The following is a 23,844-nucleotide window of genomic DNA, read 5'->3' on the forward strand; positions in this document are numbered from 1 at the left end:
TTTGCTCTGTCTTAAGAATATACCTGAGTGCTGATATAGTCTTTAGAAGCCTAGCGACTTCAGGGCCTGTTTTTCCTATCAGTCGGTTGGCTCATTTTGATAGGGTTTTTGTGGATGGCAGATAGCAGCTTTCCTATCCTGTCCTATGTAGTTAGCTTGGGCCCCATCATTTGCTAAACCTATCTTTCTGTCTGTGTTAGGCCGGTTTCACATTAGCGCTTTTTAAGCGCACGCACGGCTGGGGGTAGCTCCGCCCCCGAGCCGGCTCTCTGCCCGGCGTGCCCGCCCCTTGCTTATAGCGCCGCCTCCTAACAGACAGCGGCGCCTGCGATCGGCGCACCCTATCTTTAGCATAGGGTGCGCAGGCCGTGCGCTAGTTGCGCTTTGACCTGCGCTGCGCACTTTTGACGGTGCGCCGTGCGCGCCAAAATCGAACTTTTCGGATTTTGGCGCGCACGGCGCACCGTCAGAAGTGCGCAGCGCAGGTCAAAGCGCAACTAGCGCACGGCCTGCGCACGATCTGCGCACCCTATGCTAAAGATAGGGTGCGCCGATCGCAGGCGCCGCTGTCCGCTAGGAGGCGGCGCTATAAGCAAGGGGCGGGCACGCCGGGCAGAGAGCCGGCTCGGGGGCGGAGCTACCCCCGGCCGTGCGTGCGCTTAAAAAGCGCTAATGTGAAACCGGCCTTAGTGTTTTCATCTTGCTTCACCGTCATTATATGTTGGGGGCTGCCTATTGCTTTGGGGTCTGCTCTGGGGCAGTTTAGTTTTTCCTTTCTGTCTTTAGGCTATCTAGTTCTCCGGCTGTGATCGAGTGGTCTAGGGCACCGTAGGAACCCCCCACGGCTACTGCTAGTTGTTGTGGATAGGTTCAGGGGTCTGCAATCCGATAGCTGCCAACCTCTCTGGTTTTTCTGGACTTAGCTGGTATTTTGTTTTTTCCTCCTTCGGTGACTCATCATAACAGGGGAGTAGTCCGGTGGCTCTGGCTGACGGGATGATGTGGGATATTAGGGGTAGTAGTCCGGTAGCTCTGGCTGACGGGATGATGTGGGATATTATAGTGAATGTGGCTATGCGGAGTGGGCGGGGCTGTATACTCAGCTATATATATATATATATATTCATTATAATTTGTTAGAACTAACAACAGTTAGTTACTATGCCCGGGGAATGCTGGGCTCTGGCATGTTCTTAGCCCAGGTCACGGCCTGCAGTGGTCATGTAGTGGCCAGTGGGCGACGCTGTCCTCACATGTCCAGGATACAACAGTGGTGCAGCTTGTTGGGGTTCAGCCTCTGTTCTTCCTCCTGGAAACGTGGTTTGGATCTCCGGGGATTGCAAACAGGCCTCCTATGCCGGCCGATCTGCGCTGGGAGACTCCATAGAGATCCATTTCCAGGAGGAGTGACAGAGGTTCGGCACAGCAGAAGCCGCATGAGACACGGACTGGAGTCAGCTCCTTCCAGTGATTCGGCAATGATGACTCAGTGGCCGCCTGGCCGGATAAGCCGTCTCCTTTATTGCCCCGTGGCGCTGCAGCAGGGCACTGATGGGGTTAATGCGCGCCGTGCGTACAGGGGGCGTGTGACGGCTCTTCCCGCCGTTGGCGTGACGTCAGTTCGTCGTGCGTCTGCGAATGAAAGGAAACAAACAGTTGAGATTACGGAGCTGTTCCTGGAATCAGAGTGGCGGTGAGCTGGCGGGAGCGGAGCCGGGGGCGGAGGGCGAGTGCGGCCAGGGGCACGGGCACCGGCAGCCGCGCTGTGAGGGCGGCAGTGCCCGCCTCCTGGAGAGCCGCAGGAGGCCGGCCAGCCTGGCACACACTCCCGCCGGAGCCCAGTGTGGGGGGCGAGGATGCCGCGGCACGGAGAGGTCACACTGCTGTTCCTGGAAGACGCGTCATGTGTACGGGCTCTACTGAGGGGCAGGAACATGGCGGGGTCACTCCCCCGACAGCTGCTGCTCCCAGTAGTCACCCACTGCCGGCTCTGCTTGTTGCTAGGTAACAGATGCTACAGAGATGGAGGGGTCACACTGGACTGACCTCTGGGGGGGCTCGGATACTGGGACCTCCCCATCCTGAGGACAGGGCTGGGAAGTGCCCCTCCATTCATTGTGTCAGCTGGTACAGTTACTGCTGCTCTCCAGCTACGGTCTGACCTCAAAGACCCCCTGAGATGAGCGTCTGGTCATACTGGCTGACAGGTGACCTTATCGCCCACCCTGGAATCCGTGGGATCAGCGGTATGTGGTTGAAGTAATCCACCAATGTCGCTGGCAATCCCTGACTCTTCTGATTGGCCAGCCTGGTGCAGGGTTGTGACTGCGTCTCAGCACTGACATCCAATCAGAAGAGTCAGGAGGGGTCTGCGGGGCTACAGAATCTTGACCTGACATTGCACAGGGGTCCTGACAGTCGTGCCATACTTGGTGTATATGTGCCCAGGATAATGTTGTCCGCTTTCCTATGCCGAGGAATCTAGTAGTGCTCATGTTGCTTGGTGAATTTCTGATTACGGGAATTTGACGTGGGGAGCCTGCAGTATAAGTTTCAGCAAATCTGGGGAATCTGTAGTCCCCTGCAGATCTTGTGCATTGTGGACATCCACCATCACAAACGTGCCCTACTCCTAGGAAGGCTGAGGGTACACTCGGGGTGCAGTGACATGGGCAGCGTGCTCGGATTATGCTGCAGCGCTGGGGTCTGTGCACAGGTTGGAGAAGGAAACATGCAGGTGTTAGTGGCTGCATCGCAGGCTGGTTTCTCACGTCCATCATTCACGGTTCGAGTGTGAACTGCGACTTCTGGATTGGCCACAGGTCTCCGGACTCCCTGGCATATGAGGCTTTTGAGTTCAGCTCCGGAGACCCGTGGCCAGTACGTAGTCAGATTATTTATGTTGGACGTGAAAACAGCCCTAATGAAAGAAAATGTAATTCTTGATCAGCATTGTGTTTTTCACACTTGTGTCTTATCTCTAGTGTTTTGTGAACTTGCGTAGAACGAGCTGCAGAACATGTCGGGCGCTTCAGGACAGAAAAAAGGATCATTACGACAACGGAAATGTGGATTCTGCAGGTCAAACCGAGAAAAAGAATGTGGGCAGCTCCTGATGTCCAGTAACCAGAAGGTGGCAGCACACCCCAAATGTCTGGTGGGTATCGGCTCCGGATACAGGGTATGTGTTAGGCTACTTTCACATTTCCGTTTTGAAGCATCAGGCGCGATGCGGCGAAAAATGGAAAAACCGGATCCGGCGCCTGCTGCCACCGGATCCGGCTTTTTTCCCATAGACTTACATTATCGCCGCATTGCGCATGATGGCCATGCGGCGCGTCCGGCTTTAGCCGGAAACGGCAAAAAAATGCCTGTCAGGCGTCTGCAAAAAAAAGTTCCATGCAACGTTTTTTGACAGCGCCGGACTGCTTTTTTGCAGAGCGCATGCGCGAAGACTCTCTTTCCCTCTCCTGCACCATATCCGGCAAAAACAGATGATCCGGCGGGCTGCGGCTTCTACCGGATCAGGTTTGACAACTTTTCGCCGCAGCCCGCCGGATTTAAAATCCGGAAATGTGAAAGTAGCCTTAGTTAGAATCTGAGTTTGCCCTGAGGCATAAAGCTCGTCTTGTCATTGTGCAGGATTTCTTGCTGGGCTTGGTGTGTTTGAAGTGTAATAAATTCTCTTCTGCTTTTTTTTTTTTTTTTTTTTTTTTCTTTTCCACCCTATAGCTGTTTTCTTCCGCGCTTGTGTCTTCACAATCTCACAGCGAAAACCTTGGAGGGTTCTCTGTAGAAGACATACAGAAAGAACTGAGAAGGGGCAAGAAGCTGGTATGTCCCGAAGTGTCAGAGGCGCTCATGTCCTGTACTATTAGATTCTGAATGGGTTTCAGTCTTGGACCCGGCTCACATCCGGGGTCTAGTCCCTGTTCACATGACGTACAACTATTGCTTTTTCTCTTGGTATAATAACGGACATCTTCACAAAAACTTTACGGACCCCAGCATGGGTTAGAGGGGTTGTATCCTGTCAGCGAAAGTGAGCTGAGTATAGGTATTAATAACACTAGAGTGGGCTCAGTCTTTTGTTAAAGAGGTCCCCTCAATGGTAGATGATTGCCAGGGTTCCCATCATATTCCCCACCCTGCTGAAAGTGGATTTTGTTGCTGAAAATTGTAGCGGGTTAGGCATTATGTGCAGTGCGTGCAGCTGGCTGATATTGGGGAGGTACTGAGTGCCCTAATAGGAAATATGGAGAGCCGGTCTTTATGGGTCAGCTTCTTTTTATAACGTTATTCCCATCGTGTAATGTGGTGTCTCCTATCGCCTATACACGCCATCCTTTTATTAGCAGACGTTCCCAGTTCTGAAAATGAAGGGGCCGCAGCTCTGCATCCTCTAAGTTTTTACTTTTGTGCAGGGGTTCGTTCTGCTGTTCCCTGCCCAACAGGGGGCGCTGTGAAGTTTGTTGTAAAGTGATTGATCTAAAACTCCCGTCAGATTTAATCCACCTACGGATCATAAACTGTTGCCATATGCTAGTGATATGATGTTGTTTCATAAGATGGCAAAACCTTTTTGATGAGAGAATCTCTTCATTGGTGCCCGACTGGCACAGCCTCCTCGTTGTCCATGAGCGCAGCTGCCTGTGTGCAGTTGTTGAGATGACTGTGTATATTTAGTGTTGCATTGCATGACAATAGATATTCTTGGACCTAATCTTTAGCAGATCGTCCTTGTGAATTCTTCATTTTGCTCATTCGTCGAGTGATCGTCAGCCTGTTTAGTAAAAAATCTGATCAGGGATAATCATTTTTCGCTCGTTCCTGTTTATCAGCCATTGAGAAATGTGGGTTTGGATCTGAATTTCAGGCATTGATCATACAATGCTTGTGCATATGGCCGTACTGAATGTTGTGAAGATAGAGAATAAGTAGTTATATTGCTATGCAGAGCAAGCATTGGATAACTCCCCACATGGATTTGTGTGGGGCCCTACTATACCTCTGTTCCCATACAGTTTGGTTGTTTTTATCTTCTGTCAAATTCCATATAAATTGTATAAAATGTTTCTCTGGTCTCGGTATTATGGAGACACTATCCTCTAGAGCAGTGTTTCCCAAACTCCAGTCCTTGTGGACCCCAACAGGTCATGTTTTCAGGATTTCCATAGTGTTACACATGTGAGAGAATTCTTGATGCCTTGATGATACTTCTATCACCTGTGAAATACTAAGGAAATCCTAAAAACGTGACATGTTGGGGTTCACGAGGACTGGAGTTTGGGAACCACTGCTGTAGAGCATTGCTCTTATTAGGTTATCTACATAACCCCATGCAGATCACCCTGTGGTGGCGCAGACATTTCCAACAGCTCCGTACAATCTCTGCACACAGCTCTTCCAAATATACGAGACATCCATTGCATGTTTTATGCAGACGCATACTGTTACTAATTTAAAATAACAAAAAGGTAAACTGTAAATCCAGTTCCCCAAGATATAAGATTATAGCACAGGAGTTAATTCCTTCCATTATTGCAGTATTGCTGCACAGGTTCCAGCGTTGAGTGGAGTCCAATGTGCTTTCCCTTGTGTTTCTCTAATGTCTCTGTCTTTCTGGTTCTTTTCCTAGATGTGCACTTTGTGTCACTGTCCTGGTGCGACAATTGGCTGTGAGGTGAAGACGTGTCACAAGACCTATCATTACCACTGCGCTCTGCACGATAAAGCCCAGATACAGGAAAACCCATCACAAGGAGTATATCTGTAAGAACAAAGATTTCTTCCCCAATCTTCCAAAAGATAACCTTTTTTTTCCACTGGACAACCCCTTTATCACCTAACGAAATGGTTTTTGTTAACTTTTTTTATTGGTGGGGGTCTGACCCCTGGGTCCCGTATCCTGCGGATAGGTGATAATTTGTTTTCTCGTTCGCCTTATTGGGGGACACAGAGACCATGGGTGTATGCTGCTGCCACTAGGAGGCTGACACTATGCACAAAAAAAGGTTAGCTCCTCCTCCGCAGTGTACACCGACCGGCAGGGAATTCCTCAGTTTAGCTTAGTGTCAGTAGGAGGTGGACACGGGTCTTTCATTAGACCCATATCTACCTCGATGTGCGTCGTTCCTTTTCGGGTTCCGGAGGGATACAGTGTGAAGAGTCACAGCTGTACTCCCACAAAGAGACTATGAGTACGGCGTGTACTGCCACCCCGTATCCTCATAGGTCTCTACGGCAGGACCAAGAGCTCAGCACGGATGCGTGCCAGCGATCCAGATGGTCCTCTCTTCCCGTCTCCCACCCACTCGCCCACCAGTGCCTGTCGGTCTGGATGAGACGCGGACACTACAGAAGACAGACAGCGTGGGATATTGAGGTACCTTTATTGATTGCCAGACGGAGGTAAGTATGGGGGCCGAATCACGTCCTCCTCATCCCTAGATGGGCATCTCGGCGGCTCCAATCTTATTCAAAGTGGCCACTGCGGCTGCCGCAATTACTCCTGGCCCTGGCGTCAGAAGGGGCCTTTCCCGGCATTTCCCCCCCCCCTCCCCCCCCCCCGCCTTCAGTCCTGGGCCCAGCAGATGGCAACGGCGCTCTGCAGAGCGGTTGCCGCGGCAGCGCTGCGGGACCTCCGCGCTGCCCCGCACTGACAGGCGGCCGCCGCTATTAATTTAGGCCCCGGCTTCATTTCGGGCCTTCTTCTGCGTCGCGGCCACGCCCCCCGCCCCTTTCTTCTAAGCGGGCTTCTCTCCCGCCCGTCCCAGGCCCTCCCACCGCCTCCTTGCACCCCAGCCTATTCTTGGCCAGCGGGCGGTGCCTCCTTCAGCCAGGCAGTTAACGCCGCCCTTCTTCTTCCCCTGGAAGCGCGTGTTCTCCCATTCCTCTCAGGCGGTTGCCATCTTCCCAGCCTGTCAGCCGGACGCAGTTCTGTCAGCCGGCTATCGCTCTCTGGGCCCGTCAGCCAGATTTCGCTCTGACCTGCAGACAAGCCGGATAGCATTGTCTCTGGGGACACCGGACTGTGAGTAGCGCTGCATCTGCAGACTGACACCCTCCTCTGCCTTCTGTCCCCCAACCTTCCGGCACTACCTCAGTTATCACTATGTCTAACTCTAAATCTGATCGTGCCCGCTCTATGGCTCCCCCCTGCACTCTAGTCAAGTACTTTGCGTGCTCTTCTTGCAATCGCAAACTTCCCTCAGGTCAGTCCACTCCCCTCTGCCTGGACTGTAGCAATCCAATTCAGCCTGATGCCGCGCAGGAGCCATCTATGGCCCCATGTGAGAGTGAACCCCTCCATTCCTGGCTGGGCTTCATCTCTTTCTCAATCAGTGGCAGACCTCACCAGGGTGTCTCAGTCCCTGGTAGCCGCTCTGGATAAGTTGCCCCTGGACACTTCTGCAGGGTCCAGCAGGTCTCAAGAGATTCCGTCTGAGTCAGCCAGCGTTGGTCGCAAAAGACCCAGGCAGGATCTCCAGCCGGAATCCTCCCCTCGTCCCATCTCACCGCATAGTCCGTCTCAGCAGCCTCCTTCCCGGGCCTCCTCTCCCGAGTCAGGTGAAGCGTTCTCGGACAGGTCTTCTGAGGGGATTTTAGAGCTGGATTCGGACCAGGATGCGAACATGAAGGTTACGGTGCAGAACCTCATTGCAGCGATTCACCAGACCTTCGAGATTGCTGACCCCCCCACCCTGCGAAATCCTCAGATCAGGAGGTTTCGTTCAGACGGGCGGAAACACCCTCCAGGGTATTTCCTTTCCATTACGAGTTTGGAAAGATTTTTACCAGGGAAAGACAAGATCCGACCAGACGCTTTCAAAGAGGAAAGCGTCTCGGCATACTGTACCCGTTTGCTAAAGAGCTCACGGACAACTGGGCTGCTTCTCCCTCGGTGGACCCACCCGTGTCCAGACTTTCTAATAACACGGTTCTCCCGCTTTCAGGTGTGGCGGCTCTAAAGGATTATAATGATAGGATTATAGAATCCCTAGCTAAGTCCGCCTTCGAAGCGGCGTCAGCGGCAGTATGTGCAAGCTTTGCTTCGTCTTGGGCAGCAAAAGCCATAGCGACTTGGGCAGAGGATCTTCGTCAGGGCATCCTAGATAAAGCACAACCAGAGCGATTGGCTGATCTCGCCAATCAGATTTCCCATGCGGGGGATTATCTGCTTTCTGCTTCTTTGGATGCCGCATCCTGCGCCGTTCAGGCGGCAAGCAACGTTGTGGCAATCCGACGTACAATTTGGCTCAAGGCCTGGCAGGCGGACTTGTCTTCTAAGAAGTCTCTTACTAATCTGCCTTTTCAGGGAGTACGCCTCTTTGGATCCCAATTGGACCAGATTATTAAGGACGCCACCGGAGGCACGAGTTCCCTTCTCCCTCAGTCTAAGCCTCGCAGACCTCCACTAAGGCGCTGTTTCAATACGGCGGAGAACCCATCCAACCAACAAAGACCACAGGCGCGCCAAGATAGAAAGTTTCCTTCAGACCCACTCCTTCCTGGCGATCCCACTCTTCCCAGGGCAGACCATCCAGATCCAGGTCTGGACGGTCTACATCTGCATGACTATCGTCAGACTCCCGAGGGTCCCTTCCGATTGGGAGGTCGACTTCTCTTCTTCAGGGACGTTTGGCTGGCCTCAGTAGAGGACGCTTGGGTCAGGGAGGTTGTATCGTCAGGATACAAGATAGAGTTTGTTTCTCTTCCTCCGAATCGTTTCTTCGAATCCCGTCCTCCAAAGGATCCAGCCTTGATTCCGGGGTTCTTTACGGCCATCACCTCTCCTCAGTTCCGGGGTGATTGTGCCCGTTCCCGTCTCAGAGCGGTTCACAGGATTTTATTCAAACCTTTTTGTGGTGCCGAAAAAAGGCAGGGCGGTCCGACCCATCTTGGATCTCAAGCTTCTCAACAAGAGAGTACGCCTTCGCCACTTCCGGATGGAGTCGGTTCGTTCGGTAATCGCTTCCATGGAGGAGCAGGAATTCATGTGTTCAATAGACATCCAAGATGCCTATCTACATGTTCCCATATTCTCCGGACATCAGAAGTTCCTGCGGTTTGCGATTCGCCAGGAACATTACCAGTTCGTCGCGCTGCCCTTCGGTCTCGCCACCGCACCCAGAGTCTTCACGAAGATCATGGCTGCGCTGATGGCCTTGTTGAGGATCAGAGGTCTCGTTCTTTTTCCGTACCTCGACGATATTCTGATCAAAGCTTCCTCTTTTCAACAGGCTCGCCTAAGTTTGACGATCGTCCTAGACACCCTTTCCAATTTCGGGTGGATCGTCAACAGGAAAAAGTCTTGTCTGATTCCTTCTCAACGTCTTGTGTTTCTGGGCCTACTGTTCGACACGCGTCGGTCAAGGGTTTTTCTTCCACGAGAGAAGATTCTTTCCCTGCAGCAGGATGTACGATCGCTGCAGACCACACGATTTCCGTCCCTCCGAACAGCTATGAGGGTCCTGGGAAAGATGGTGGCGGCGATAGAGGCAGTTCCCTTTGCCCAATTTCACGCCAGACCTCTCCAGCACGCCATTCTGTCGAGGTGGAACAGGTCGGCTCTGTCTCTGGATCGCCCTGTACGTCTTTCATGCCGGGTCAAGCGGTCACTCAACTGGTGGTTGACGTCACCTCTTATCCACTTGGGTCGGTCTTTTCTTCCCATTCACTGGCAGATTGTAACAACGGATGCCAGCCTCCTTGGCTGGGGTGCAGTGTTCCGCCATCACACTGTTCAGGGTCGTTGGTCGACTCAGGAATCAGCCCTGCCGATCAACGTCCTGGAGATACGAGCGATCCATCTGGCTCTCGTCCACTGGGAGAGGCTCCTCAGGGGCCTGCCAGTCCGGATTCAGACAGACAATGCCACAGCGGTGGCATATGTCAACCGCCAAGGAGGGACACGGAGTGTCTCAGCCCTGGCAGAAGTGTCCAAGATCCTTCAGTGGGCAGAGATTTCGGTACCGACAATCTCCGCGGTACACATTCCCGGCGTAGACAACTGGGCCGCCGACTTTCTCAGCCGCGAGGGTCTCGCGGCAGGAGAGTGGTCCCTACATCCGGAGGTCTTTCTTCAGCTCTGCAGTCGTTGGGGAACCCCGGACGTAGATCTGCTAGCTTCTCGCCTCAACAGGAAGGTCCCACAGTTTGTATCCAGAGCTCGAGATCCTCTCGCAGTGGGCGCCGACGCTCTGGCCATTCCTTGGTCACAGTTCGAGCTCCCCTACCTGTTTCCTCCCCTGCCTCTTCTTCCCAAGCTGTTGAAGAAGATCACAGCAGAAGGAATTCCAGTCATTCTCATCGCCCCGAATTGGCCCAGAAGGTCTTGGTTTGCGGACATTGTCAACCTTCTCGCGCACGCCCCCTGGAAGCTTCCAGACAGGGCAGATCTGCTGTTTCAAGGTCCGATTTGCCACCCCAATTCTCGACCGCTCAATTTAACGGCGTGGCTGTTGAGACCGAGGTTTTGAAACGAGCAGGATTCTCCGGTCGTGTAATTCATACCATGATTCGAGCCAGGAAGACATCATCTTCCAAAATTTACTACCGTACTTGGAAGGCCTATTTCACTTGGTGTGAGGCCAATAACATCGCGCCTATGTGCTTTTCGCTCCCTTCCGTTCTGGCGTTTCTTCAGGCAGGGCTGGATGCGGGGCTTGCTCTCAGTTCCTTGAAGGGTCAAGTTTCGGCGCTGTCCATTTTATTTCAGAAGACTTTAGCCTCCCGCCGTCAGGTCAAAACCTTTCTTCAGGGCGTGGCTCACACGGCTCCTCCGTATCGAGCGCCCGTGGATCCATGGGATCTTAATCTGGTTCTTGAGGTTCTGCAAGGTTCTCCCTTTGAACCGCTCAGAGAAGTCTCCCTTTCCCTTCTCTCCTGGAAGGTAGCCTTTCTGGTGGCCATCACCTTCATCCGGCGCGTGTCGGAATTGGCGGCTCTTTCTTGCCGCTCTCCTTTTCTGGTACTTCACCAGGACAAGGTAGTTCTGCGGCCTCCGCCCTCTTTTCTTCCGAAGGTGGGGGTCCTCCTTTCACCTCAATGAGGATATTGTTCTGCCGTCCTTCTGTCCGAGTCCAACTCATCCTCGGGAGCGGTCCCTGAACAAGCTGGATCTGGTCAGGTCGATGAGAATCTATCTGTCTAGGACGTCTTCCTTGCGAAAGACACTCTCTTTTCGTCATTCCAGATGGGGCGCGGAAAGGTCACCCGGCTTCCAAGGCTACTATTGCTCGCTGGATCAGATCGGCAATTTTGGAGGCCTACCGGGTTAAGCATCGAGTGGCCCCTCCGGGGATCAGAGCGCACTCTACCCGGGCAGTGGGTGCTTCCTGGGTGGTGCGTCACAGAGCTTTCATTGTGGGACACAGCACCCTCCCAAGTTCTACAACTCCTGTTCGTACTTTGGTTGATTTGGTTACAGTTGAGTTGTTTGTTCTGTTTTCAATCTATTCTGTTACTTCTCCTACTGCTTTCTCACTAGCTGAGGAATTCCCTGCCGGTCGGTGGGGTGTACACTGCGGAGGAGGAGCTAACCTTTTTTTGTGCATAGTGTCAGCCTCCTAGTGGCAGCAGCATACACCCATGGTCTCTGTGTCCCCCAATGAAGGCTCAGAGAAACAGATTTTACGGTAAGCAACCCAAAAATCCTGTTTTCTCCTGACCACCCCTTTTTAATAATCGCTTAATAATATTTGTATAGTTGTTCTTTATTGCATATATGCTTTCAAGCTGAATCACTGCCAGTCTCTTTATCCCACGTGTCTCTAAATGGCTTTTTTCCATAGTCTTTCCATCCACGCTGCTCATTTTCCAGGTTCTAGATTTGGATGGATTGTCACCATGCACCCTCAAGTGGAGGGTGAGCAAAGGGATGGTAATGATCCGCATGAATCCAGAGCCTGGAAGGAGGAGCAAAGTGGGCAGAAAGTTAGCCGAAGAAAGTGGTGTAGCAACACATCAACTCGCATGACCACCAGTGAGATGGTGATTTAGGCTGTATTTACCCATCTGTATGAGTGTTGTCCTCCCAAAGAAACGGTTTTTGTTTCTCAGGAGTCATCCCGGTTGCATTTGTCTGATTTGATCGTAAAGCCTTCCAATTTTGCATCAGTGTTTCACAAATCCTCATTGACTCGAATGGCTGAGACTGGATCAGAGTAGGACCTGCTTGAAGTCTCTCATTTCTCGTGCTCTGATCTGTGTTTTTCAAATATGTGAATGTAGCCTTTGAAGCATGTAATGTAACAAAAGTCAATCACAACTATATTTTTTGTTCTATTTTAGTCCTTTATTGCCTGATTTTATGTTGCCATAATCTGTATGTCCAGTTTTAACAACTATAAAGTACTGGTATGAAATCTCAGGTAGACATATGCACCATCCTAGGTACTGATAGCAAATATTTCCACATTTGGCAATTCTCATATTGTATGCTCTTTTCTTTATAACCCCAAAAAATACCTTTCTTCTTCTTGTTACTTAGGATTTATTGTCGGAAACACAAAGAACAAATGCACAACTCGGAAGGTAAATATTAATCTGGAAGCATCTTCACATGCCGTGAATTCTAAGGGAGAATTTAAGGATCGCATTCTTTGCTATTGTTGCATTACAATTTAACCCATTAATGACCTCCAATACGCCTTTTAACGGTAGCAGTTAAGGTTACTTATCCCTCAGCACCGCTTTTTAACGGCAGTGAGAAATAGGGTTATAGCGCCCTCCTTCATCAGAAAATCTCCAGAGTCTCAGCTACCCCTGGTAGCCGAGACTATGGAGAGCATAATTCGGGTAGGTTTTTACCGACCCCAGTGTTGTGATCGCTGTTATTCATGAAATAACAGTGTCCGCAAAAAAAAAACAAAAAGTCCTATTTATTTCTCTCTCCTCTGATATGTGCTAGCACATCAGAGGAGAGAGAAATGGGATCGCCCAGCCCTCGGCGTCTTATCCCGGGAAGAAATTAACAGGCGCAGTGCACCCGCGAAGATCTGCTGGCCGGCAACAGTAGATTTTTCCTATTTGTTCATTTTGATCACTGTGATAGACCCTATCACAGTGATCAAAAAAAAAAAAAATATTAAATCAAACCCCCCTTTTATCTCTCCCTTAGTTGGGTAAAAATAATATAATAAAATTTTATTTTTTTCTATTTTTCCATTAGGGTTAAGGTTGGGGCTAGGTTTAGGGTTGGGATTAGGGCTGTGTTATGGTTGGAGTTAGAATTGAGGTGTTTCCACTGTTTAGGTACATCAGGGGTCTCCAGGTATGACATGGTGCCACCATTGATTCCAGCCAGTTTTGCGTTCAAAAAGTCAAATGGTGCTCCCTCCCTTTTGAGCCCTGCCATGCACCCACACAGTGGCTTTCCCCCACATACTGGGTATTGGCGTACTCGAGAGATTGCACAAGAAATTTTGTGGTCCATTTTCTCCTGATACCCTTGTGAAAATAAAAATAACTTGGTTCCAAAGTAAATTTTTTGTGAAAAAAGTGTTTATTTTTTTCCTTCCACATTGCTTTAGTACTTGTGAAGCACCTAAAGGGTTAATAAACTTCTTGAATGTGGTTTTGCGCACCTTGAGGGGTGCAGTCATGAGAATGGTGTAACTTTTCGGTATTTTCTGTTATATTGCTCCCCCCAACTCAATGTGAGGTGGTCCCTAAAATTAAAAAAAAAAAGTTTTGTAAATTTTGTTGGAAAAATAAGAAATCGCTGGTCAACTTTTAACCCCTATAACGTCCTAAAAAAATTGTTTCTAAGATTGTGTTTATGTAAAGTGGACATGTGGGAAGTTATTTAACTATTTTGTGCCATATGACACGCTGATTTAAGGGCACAAAAATTAAGTTTGAATACTGCAAATCTTTCAAAATCTTTGCCAAATTGCCATTTTTTTCATAAACGCAAGTCATATCAAAGAAAGTTTACCACTAACATGAAGTACAATGTCACGAAAAAAACAGTCTCAGAATCACTGGGAACCGTTGAGTTCCAGAGCTACAGTGAGTACGGAAAGTATTCAGATCCTTTTAAATATTTCACTCTGTTTCATTGCAGCCATTTGGTAAATTCAAAAAAGTGTTTGTTTTTTTTTTTCCTCATTAATATACGCTCTGCACCCCATCTTGACTGGAAAAAAACTGAAATGTAGACCCTTTTTTGCAAATTTATTAAAGAAAGCTAACTGAAATATCACATGGTCATAAGTATTCAGACCCTTTGCTCAGTATTGAGTAGAAGCACCCTTTTGAGCTAGTAAAGCCATGAGTCTTCTTGGGAATGATGCCACAAGCTTTTCACATCTGGATTTGGGGATTCTCTGCCATTCTTCCTTGCAGATCCTCTCCAGTTTTGTCAGGTTGGATGGTGAACCTTGGTGGTCAGCCATTTTCAGGTCTCTCCAGAGATGCTCAATTGGGTATAGCTTAGGGCTCTGGCCGAGCCAGGCAAGAGTGGTCACAGAGTTTTTTTAGCTGTGTGCTTAGGGTCATTGTCTTGTTGGAAGGTGAACCTTCAGCCAAGTCTGAGGTCCAGAGCACTCTGGAAGAGGTTTTCATCCAGGATATCTCTGTACTTGGCCGTATTCATGTTTCCTTCAATTGCAACCAGTCGTCCTGTCCCTGCAGCTGAAAAACACCCCCATAGCATGATGCTGCCACCACCACCACCATGTTTCACTGTTGGGATTGTATTGGGCAGGTGATGAGCAGTGCCTGGTTTTCTCCACACATTCTGCTTAGAATTATCACCAAAAAGTTCTATCATCAGACCAGAGAATCTTATTTCTCATAGTCTGGGATTCCTTCATGTGTTTTGTTTAGCAAACTCTATGCGGGCTTTCGTATGTCTAGCACTGAGGAGAGGCTTCCATCGGGCCATTGTGCCATAAAGGCCCAACTGGTGGAGGGCTGCAGTGATAGTTGACTTTGTGGAACTTTGTCCCATCTCCCTACTGCATCTGTGGAGCTCAGCCACAATGATCTTGGGGTTCTTTACCTCTCACCAAGGCTCTTCTTCCATGATTACTCAGTTTGGCTGGACGGCCAGGTCTAGGAAGACTTCTGGTGGTTCCAAATGTCTTCCGTTTAAGTATTATGGAGGCCACTGTGCTCTTAGGAACCTTGAGTACTGCAGAAATTCTTCTGTAACCTTGGCCAGATCTGTGCCTTGCCACAATTATGTCTCGAAGTTCCTTGGCCAGTTCCTTTGACCTTATTATTCTCATCTGGTCTGACATGCAATGTGAGCTGTGAGGTCTTAAATAGACAGGTGTGTGCCTTTACAAATCAACTCCTATCAGTTTAATTAAACACAGCTGGACTCCAATGAAGGAGTAGAACCATCTCAAGGAGGATCACAAGGAAATGGACTGCATGTGACTTAAATATGAGTGTCTGAGCAAAGGGTCTGAATACTTATGACCATGTGATATTTCAGTTTTTCTTTTTTAATTGCAAAAATTTCTACATTTGTTAATTTTTTTCAGTGAAGATGGGGTGCAGAGTGTACATTAATGAGAAAAAAATGAACTTTCTCGTTCGCCTTATTGGGGGACACAGAGACCATGAGTGTATGCTGCTGCCACTAGGAGGCTGACACTATGCAAAAAAAGGTTAGCTCCTCCTCCGCAGTGTACACCCCACCGACCGGCAGGGAATTTCCTCAGTTTAGCTTAGTGTCAGTAGGAGGTGGACACGGGTCCTTCATTGGACCCATATCTACCTCGATGTGCGTCGTTCCATTTCAGGTCTTAGGCGGGATACAATGTGAACGGTCACAACTGTACTCCCACAAAGAGACTGAGTACGGCATGTACTGTCACCCCGTACACTCATAGTTCTCCGGGCGGACCACGGGCTCCGCACAGGACGTGCCAGCGAAAACGGATGGTCCTTGCCCCCTGCCTCCCACCGACTCGCCCACCAGAGCTTGTCGGTTGGACGAGGCGCGAAGACGGAGGACATGCACAGACAGCGTGGGATATGGAAGGTACCTTTATTGGACCGGATGAAGACGCCACCCAGTCTCCACAAGGACGCCGGGTTGCGGCGCCAAAGTAGCGCCGCAGTTTCAGCGGCCGGCACTTCCCAGTCGCCGTATCCCTTTTGGCCCCAGCTGCGGTGCGGGCTTTCTTCACCCCATCGCCGGTATTCTTGCGTAGGGTTGCGTCTGGGAGCAGGGCTAGGGCGGCGTCTTCTTAGGGGTGGGCGCGGCTGCTCCGCAGTTCTTCCGCGCCGCCCTGTGCTGACAGGCGGCCGCCGTGTCTAATTTAGCCCCTGGCTTCAATTTGGGCCTTCGCGGCCACGCCCCCGTCCGCTCTCATAGGCCGTTGCCTTCCTAAGCCCTCCCACCGCCTCTTCAGGCTTGTGGCTGGGAAGGGGGGGCGGGTTTTCCCTCTGGGGAGGTGACTAGCTCCGCCTTTCTTCTTGCACAGAAACCGCGCTCTTACTTCCTCACGTCGGGCTGTCGCCATCTTTGCAGCCTGACAGCCGGAGACTAAAGCAGAGACCAGCGCTTCCTGTCGGTCCCTGGCCAGTTGCAGGAGCCTAATTCATCTCTTTCGGGGTCACCAGACCGTGAGTACTTCTGCATCTGCAGACTGACACCCTACTCTGCCTTTCTGTCCCCCAACCTTCCGGCAGTTCCGCAGGTTTTCATCTTCTCTTCCTTCACCATGTCTACTTCTAAGCCTGATCGTGGCCGTCTGCCAGTCCCCATGGGCACCCTGGTCCAGTTTTTCGCATGCTCCTCTTGCAATCGCAAACTTCCCTCAGGTCAGCCTACTCCCATCTGCCTGGACTGCAGCAATCCCGTTCAGCATGACCACATCCAGGAACCACCTATTGCGCCACGGGAAAGCGAACCACCCATTCCTGGCTGGGCCTTGTCTCTTTCACAATCTGTGGCAGACCTCACCAGGGTGTCTCAGTCCCTAGTGGCCGTTCTTGACAGGTTGCCCCTGGACACTTCTGCAGGGTCCAGCAGGTCACAAGACGCTCCATCTGAGCCAGCTGGCAGAAGCCGCAAAAGGCCCAGGCAGGATCTCCGGCCGGAATCCTCTCCTGGCCCCTCATCTGCACCTAGTCCTTCCCAGCAGTCGCCCTCCCGTGCCTCCTCACCCGAGTCAGGTGAAGCGTTCTCGGATATGTCTTCTGAAGGGATTGTAGAGCTGGAATCTGGCCAGGACGCGGACATGAAGGTTACAGTACAGAACCTCATCGCGGCAATCAACCACACCTTCGAAATCTCTGACTCCCCTGCGAAATCCTCAGATCAGGAGGTTTCGTTCAGACGGGAGGAAACGCCCTCCAGAGTATTTCCTTTTCATTCCGAGTTTGGAAAGATTTTTACAAGAGAAAGGGAAGATCCGACCAGACGCTTTCAAAGAGGAAAGCGTCTCGGCGTACTGTACCCGTTTGCTAAAGAGCTCACAGATAACTGGTCTGCCTCTCCCTCGGTGGACCCGCCCGTGTCCAGACTGTCTAATAACACGGTTCTCCCGCTTTCAGGTGTGGTGTCTTTAAAGGATTCTAATGATAGAATTATAGAATCCCTGGCGAAGTCTGCCTTCGAAGCGGCTTCGACTGCGGTATGCCCAATCTTTGCTTCATCTTGGGCAGCAAAGGCCATAGCTACTTGGGCAGAGGATCTTCGTCGGGGCATCCTAGAGAAAGCACAACTGTCATGATCTGAAGTGATCTGACAGTTTTAAATTGCACTGGGTGAACTTTTTTTACTTTGGAAAGTTCCAAGGTGTCTTGACTGTCCCCGGTGGTGGTGAGTGGTATTGCACTTTAGTGTTTTTTGCACTTAATTATGGATCAGGTGTGACACCCTATAAAGGTGTGCTCAGGGTGTTCACTCACTGCCTGTGATATTGTGAGATTGCTTTCACTTTGTGTGGGAGAGCCTGGAGGAAGGATGGAGCTGGTGAGGAGTCCTGCGCAGCTTAGCCAGGGGGGACGTGTTGCAGCTATGGTGTCTGGACGAAGGGCTCGCATGGCGTGGTGGGGTCGCAGTGATGGAGTCAGCGGTAAGTGTCTGCATGGGCTGGTGGAGTGGCTACTATGGAGAGTGGCACTCACCATGTGGGACTTGGCCGCTGAGCTGGACTCAAGCATGCTTGACTTCGTGGCAGAAGCTGAACACTTCCTTGGGACTCTGGTACAAAGCAGCTGCAACTGGTGTTGGACTCTGCTCCAAGGCTGCATTAAGGTGAAGGATCCCGTTATGGTGATGGATCCAGGTGGAGGAGAAGATGCACTCAGGTGGAGGGCTCTTGCTAGGAGCGCACGCAACAGAGCAAAGCTAAGTGGTGTTTCCCCTGTATTGTCTCTTTCCTCGTGTGTTATTAGTGCAGTGGTGGGATTAGTCTCCGCACCGACCCATTCCCTAGTGAGGGTTTAGGGTCAGGGTGAGCAAGGGCGTTAAGGTACGCGTGCGGCGACAGGTGCGGAGCCTGTTTAGGGAATGTAAGGAGTGCAGGGACACTGGCTCAGGGGAGCTTAGGAGGTCTCCACGTCCCCCATTCCCTATCGCAGGGCCCACCATTGTTAAAGTTACCCAGGTTCCCCCCTTTATTATTTAAATGCGCCTTACTGGAGGCGGTGTTTCCAGATATATGTATGCATGGCGTGTAATACCTAAATCCGCCAGGTGGAGGCGGCGTATCCACCTGCACGCTTTATTTAAATTCGCCCCACTGGAGGCGGTGTATCCAGGGTCACGTGTGTTATGGGTTCGCCTTGCGACATCATCTGCGTCCTGACGCACGTGACCATGACAACAACCAGATCGATTGGCGAGATCGGCCAATCAGATTTCCCATGCGGGGGATTATCTGCTTTCTGCTTCATTGGATGCCGCGTCCTGCACAGTTCAGGCGTCAAGCAACGTCGTGACAATCCGACGTACAATTTTGGCTCAAAGCTTGGCAGGCGGACTTGTCGTCTAAAAAGTCTTAACTAATCTGCCTTTTCAGGCAGTGCGCCTCTTTGGTTCCCAATTGGACCAGATTATTAAGGATGCCATCGGAGGCACAAGTTCCCTCCTTCCTCAGTCGAAACTTCGCAGACCTCCACTAATGCGTCAGTTTCGACCCTTTTCGGGCTTTCCGCCGTTTCAATACGGCGGAGACCTCCTCCAACCAACAAAGGCCGCAGGCACGCCAAGATGGGAAGAAAGTTTCATTCAGACCCACTCCCTCCTGGCGATCCCACTCTTCACAGGGCAGACCATCCAGATCCAGATCTGGACGATGCACTTCAGCATGACTATCCTCGGACTCCCGAGGGTCCCTTCCAATTGAGAGGTCGACTCTTATTCTTCAAGGACGTCTGGCTGGCCTCAGTAGAGGACGCCTGGGTCAGGGAGGTCGTATCGTCAGGATACAAGATAGAGTTCGTCTCTCTTCCACGGGATCGTTTTTTTGAATCCCGTCCTCCAAAAGGTCCAGCCTTGATCCCGGGGTTCTTTACGGCCATCGCCTCTCTCCTCAGTTCCGGGGTGATTGTGCCCGTTCACAGGGAGCGGTTCACAGGGTTTTATTCAAACCTATTCGTGGTGCCGAAAAAAGACGGGGCGGTTCGACCCATCTTGGATCTCAAGCTGCTCAACGAGAGTCCGTCTTCGCCGCTTCCGGATGGAGTCGGTTCGTTCGGTAATCGCTTCCATGGAGGAGCAGGAATTCATGTGTTCAATAGACATCCAAGATGCCTATCTACATGTTCCCATATTCTCCGGACATCAGAAATTCCTGCGTTTTTTGCGGTTCACCACGGACATTACCAGTTCGTTGCGCTGCCCTTCGGTCTCGCCACCGCTCCCAGAGTCTTCACAAAGATCATGGCTGCGTTGATGGCCTTGTTGAGGATCAGAGGTCTCGTTCTTTTTCCGTACCTCGACGATATTCTGATCAAAGCTCCCTCTTTTCACCAGGCGCCCCTAAGTTTGAAGATCGTCCTAGACACACTTTCCAATTTCGGGTGGATCGTCAACAGGAAAAAGTCCTGCCTGGTTCCTTCTCAACGCCTTGTGTTTCTGGGCCTACTGTTCGACACTCGTCGGTCAAGGGTCTTTCTCCCACGAGAGAAGATTCTCTCCCTGCAGCAGGATGTACGATCGCTGCAGACCACACGATTTCCGTCCCTCCGAACAACCATGAGGGTCCTGGGAAAGATGGTGGCGGCGATAGAGGCAGTTACCGTTGCCCAATTTCACGCCAGACCTCTCCAACAAACCATTCTGTCGAGGTGGAACAGGTCTGCTCTGTCCCTGTATCGCTTTGTTCGTCTTTCATGCCGGATCAAGCGGTCTCAACTGGTGGTTGACGTCACCTCTCATCTTCTTGGGGCTGTCTTTTCTTCCCATTCACTGGCAGATTGTAACAACGGATGCCAGCCTCCTCGGATGGGGGGGCAGTTTTCCGCATTCACACTGTTCAGGGTCGTTGGTCGACTCGGGAATCAGCCCTGCCGATCAACGTCCTAGAGATACGAGCGATTTATCTGGCTCTCGTACACTTGGAGAGGCTCCTCAGGGACCTGCCTATCCAGATTCAGACAGTCAATGCCACAGCGGTGGCATATGTCAACCGCCAAGGAGGGACACGGAGTGCCTCAGCCCTGGCAGAAGTGTCCAAGATCCTTCAGTGGGCAGAGATTTCGGTACCGACAATCTCCGCGGTACACATTCCCGGCGTGGACAACTGGGCCGCCGATTTTCTCAGCCGCGGGGGTCTCGCGGCAGGAGAGTGGTCCCTACATCCGGATTTATTTCTTCAGCTTTGCCGTCGTTGGGGAACCCCGGATGTAGATCTGCTAGCCTCTCGCCTCAACAGGAAAGTCCAACAGTTTGTATCCAGGGCTCGAGATCCTCTCGCAGTGGGCACCGACGCTCTGGCCATTCCTTGGTCGCAGTTCGAGCTCCCCTACCTGTTCCCTCCCCTGCCTCTTCTTCCCAAGCTGTTGAAGATCACAGCAGAAGGAATTCCAGTCATTCTCATCGCCCCGAATTGGCCCAGAAGGTCTTGGTTTGCGGACATTGTCAACCTTCTCGCGGACGCCCCCTGGAAGCTTCCATACAGGGCAGATCTGCTGTTTCAAGGTCCGATTTGCCACCCCAATTCTCGGCCGCTCAATTTAACGGCGTGGCTGTTGAGACCGAGGTTTTAAAACGAGCAGGATTCTCCGGTCGAGTAAATCATACCATGATCCGAGCCAGGAAGCCATCGTCTTCCAAGATTTACTACCATACTTGGAAGGCCTATTTCACTTGGTGTGAGGACAATAACATCGCGCCCATGTGCTTTTCGCTCCCTTCCGTTCTGGCGTTTCTCCAGGCAGGGTTGGATGCGGGGCTTGCTCTCAGTTCCTTGAAGGGTCAAGTTTCGGCGCTGTCCATCTTATTTCAGAAGACGTTGGCCTCCCGCCCTCAGGTCAAAACCTTTCTTCAGGGCGTGGCTCACACGGCTCCTCCGTACCGAGCGCCCGTGGATCCATGGGATCTTAATTTGGTTCTTGAGATTCTGCAAGGTTCTCCTTTTGAACCTCTCAGGGATGTTTCCTTTTCTCTCCTTTCTTGGATGGTAGCTTTTCTGGTGGACATCACTTCCATCCGGCGCGTGTCGGAATTAGCGGCTCTTTCTTGCCGCTCTCCTTTCACCAGGACAAGGTAGTTCTACGGCCTCCGCCCTCTTTTCTTCCGAAGGTGGTGTCCTCCTTTCACCTCAATGAGGATATTGTTCTGCCGTCCTTCTGTCCGAGTCCTACTCACCCTCGGGAGCGGTCCCTGAACAAGCTGGATCTGGTCAGGTCGATGAGAATCTATCTGTCCAGGACGTCTTCCTTGCGAAAGACAGACTCTCTTTTCGTCATTCAAGATGGGGCGCGGAAAGGTCACCCGGCTTCCAAGGCTACTATTGCTCGCTGGATCAGATCGGCAATTTTGGAGGCCTACCGGGTTAAGCATCGAGTAGCCCCTCCGGGGATCAGAGCGCACTCTACCAGGGCAGTGGGTGCTTCCTGGGCGGTATGCCACAGAGCCTCCGCGCTGCAGCTTTGCAAAGCTGCAACCTGGTCATCGGTTCACACGTTTGTGAAATTCTACAAGATCCACACCTACGCTTCGGTGGATGCCAGCCTAGGTAGGAGGATTCTGCAGGCAGCGGTGGTGAGTCCACTGGCCTGATGGAAGTTTGTTTCCCACCCCAGGGACTGCTTTGGGACGTCCCATGGTCTCTGTGTCCCCCAATAAGGCGAACGAGAAAACAGGATTTTTGGGTTGCTTACCGTAAAATCTGTTTCTCGGAGCCTTCATTGCGGGACACAGCACCCTCCCATGTTCTACAACTCCTGTTCTTACTTTGGTTGGTTACAGTTGAGTTTTTTTGTTCTGTTCTCAATCTATTCTGTTACTTCTCCTACTGCTTTCTCACTGAGGAAATTCCCTGCCGGTCGGTGGGGTGTACACTGCGGAGGAGGAGCTAACCTTTTTTTGCGTAGTGGTAGCCTCCTAGTGGCGGCAGCCTCCTAGTGGCAGCAGCATACACCCATGATCTCTGTGTCCCCCAATGAAGGCTCAGAGAAACAGATTCTACGGTAAGCAACCCAAAAATCCTGTGTTTTGTTTGTTTTTTTAATTTACCAAATGGCTGCAATGAAACAAAGTGAAAAATTTAAAGGGGTCTGAATACTTTACGTGCCCACTGTATAGCCTCATAAAGCGACAGTGGTCAGAATTGTAAAAATTGGCCTGGTCATTAACCTCAAGGTATTTTCGTTTTTGCGTTATCGTTTTTTACTCCCTTGCCAGAGCTATAACTTTTTTTTTTTATCTATCTGTCAATATGGCCATGTGAGTTCTTGTTTATTGCAGGATGAGTTGTACTTTTGAACGACATCATTGGTTTTAACATATCGTGTACTGGAAAGCGGGAAAACATTTCTAAATCCTGTGAAATTGCAAGAAAGTGCAATCCCACAGTTGTTTTTTCTTTTGCTTTCTTACCATGTTTACTATATGCGAAAACTGACCTGCCATTATGATTCTCCAGGTCATTAGGAGTTCATAGACCCCGAATATATTTAGGTTCTTTTTTTATCTATGCGGTGAAAAAAAAATTCTAAACTTTGTTTATAAAAAAAAAAAAAAAATTAAGCCTTTTTCCAATACCTATAGTGTCTTCATTTTTTTGTTATCTCCGGTTGAGTGACGATTTAATTTTTGCATGCCAAGCTGTCGTTTTTAATTATACCATTTTGGTGCAGATATGATCTTTTGATCGCCCATTATTGCATTTTAATGCAGTGTCGCAGTGACCAAAAAAAAACCGCAATTCTGGCTTTTTTAAAAAAAAATTTCTTGCCACGCCATTTAGCGTCAGGTTAATCCTTTTTGTCATATCGGGCAATTCTGAACTCAGCGATACCAAATACCGTATTTTTCGCTTTATAAAACGCTCCGGATTATAAGACGCACCCCAAATTTTGAGGAGAAAAATAGGAAAAGTTTTTTTTGTTTTTTTTTTAATAATATGGTGGTGCTTCTTATAATCCAGGCGTCTTATTGCTTACCACTCTGTCCCCGGGGTGCTGTCGCCCACTCTGTCCCTCGGGTGCGGGCGCTGCCGCGCTGGGTCCCTCGGGTGCTGCCGCTGCCGCGCTGGGTCCCTCGGGTGCTGCCGCCGCCGTCGAGCTCTGTCCCGTGCTGCGTGGGGGGCTCTGCCGTTCCATCCATGCCTGTGTGGTGGCTTGCTTCCTGGAAAATGGCCGCCGCGCAGATGGAGATCTCGCATTGAAATACCGCACAGGCATGGATGGAACGGCAGAGCC

The 23,844-nt window shown here is 50.7% G+C and overlaps 1 protein-coding gene across 2 annotated transcripts in view; it reads left to right on the forward strand.

Annotated features, from left to right (window-relative positions):
- The first annotated feature begins 1,539 nt into the window (after positions 1-1,539).
- PHF6 (PHD finger protein 6) overlaps positions 1,540-23,844 on the forward strand; it is a 49,237-nt gene continuing 26,932 nt past the window's right edge. Inside the window, exons 1-5 of one of the 2 annotated variants that reach the window (XM_073543511.1) lie at positions 1,540-1,693; positions 2,985-3,157; positions 3,733-3,834; positions 5,639-5,772; positions 12,494-12,537. In XM_073543511.1, the coding sequence (XP_073399612.1) occupies positions 3,020-3,157; positions 3,733-3,834; positions 5,639-5,772; positions 12,494-12,537 (418 nt within the window). In that variant the 5' untranslated portion in view covers positions 1,540-1,693; positions 2,985-3,019. Of the gene's footprint in view, positions 1,704-2,983; positions 3,158-3,732; positions 3,835-5,638; positions 5,773-12,493; positions 12,538-23,844 lie in introns of both variants that reach the window. The other variant, XM_073543512.1, reaches the window with a different exon arrangement.

The sequence above is a fragment of the Dendrobates tinctorius genome, unplaced genomic scaffold (genome assembly GCF_039654945.1).
Source record: "Dendrobates tinctorius isolate UK_male_01 unplaced genomic scaffold, ASM3965494v1 ptg000133l, whole genome shotgun sequence".
NCBI lineage: Eukaryota > Metazoa > Chordata > Amphibia > Anura > Dendrobatidae > Dendrobates > Dendrobates tinctorius.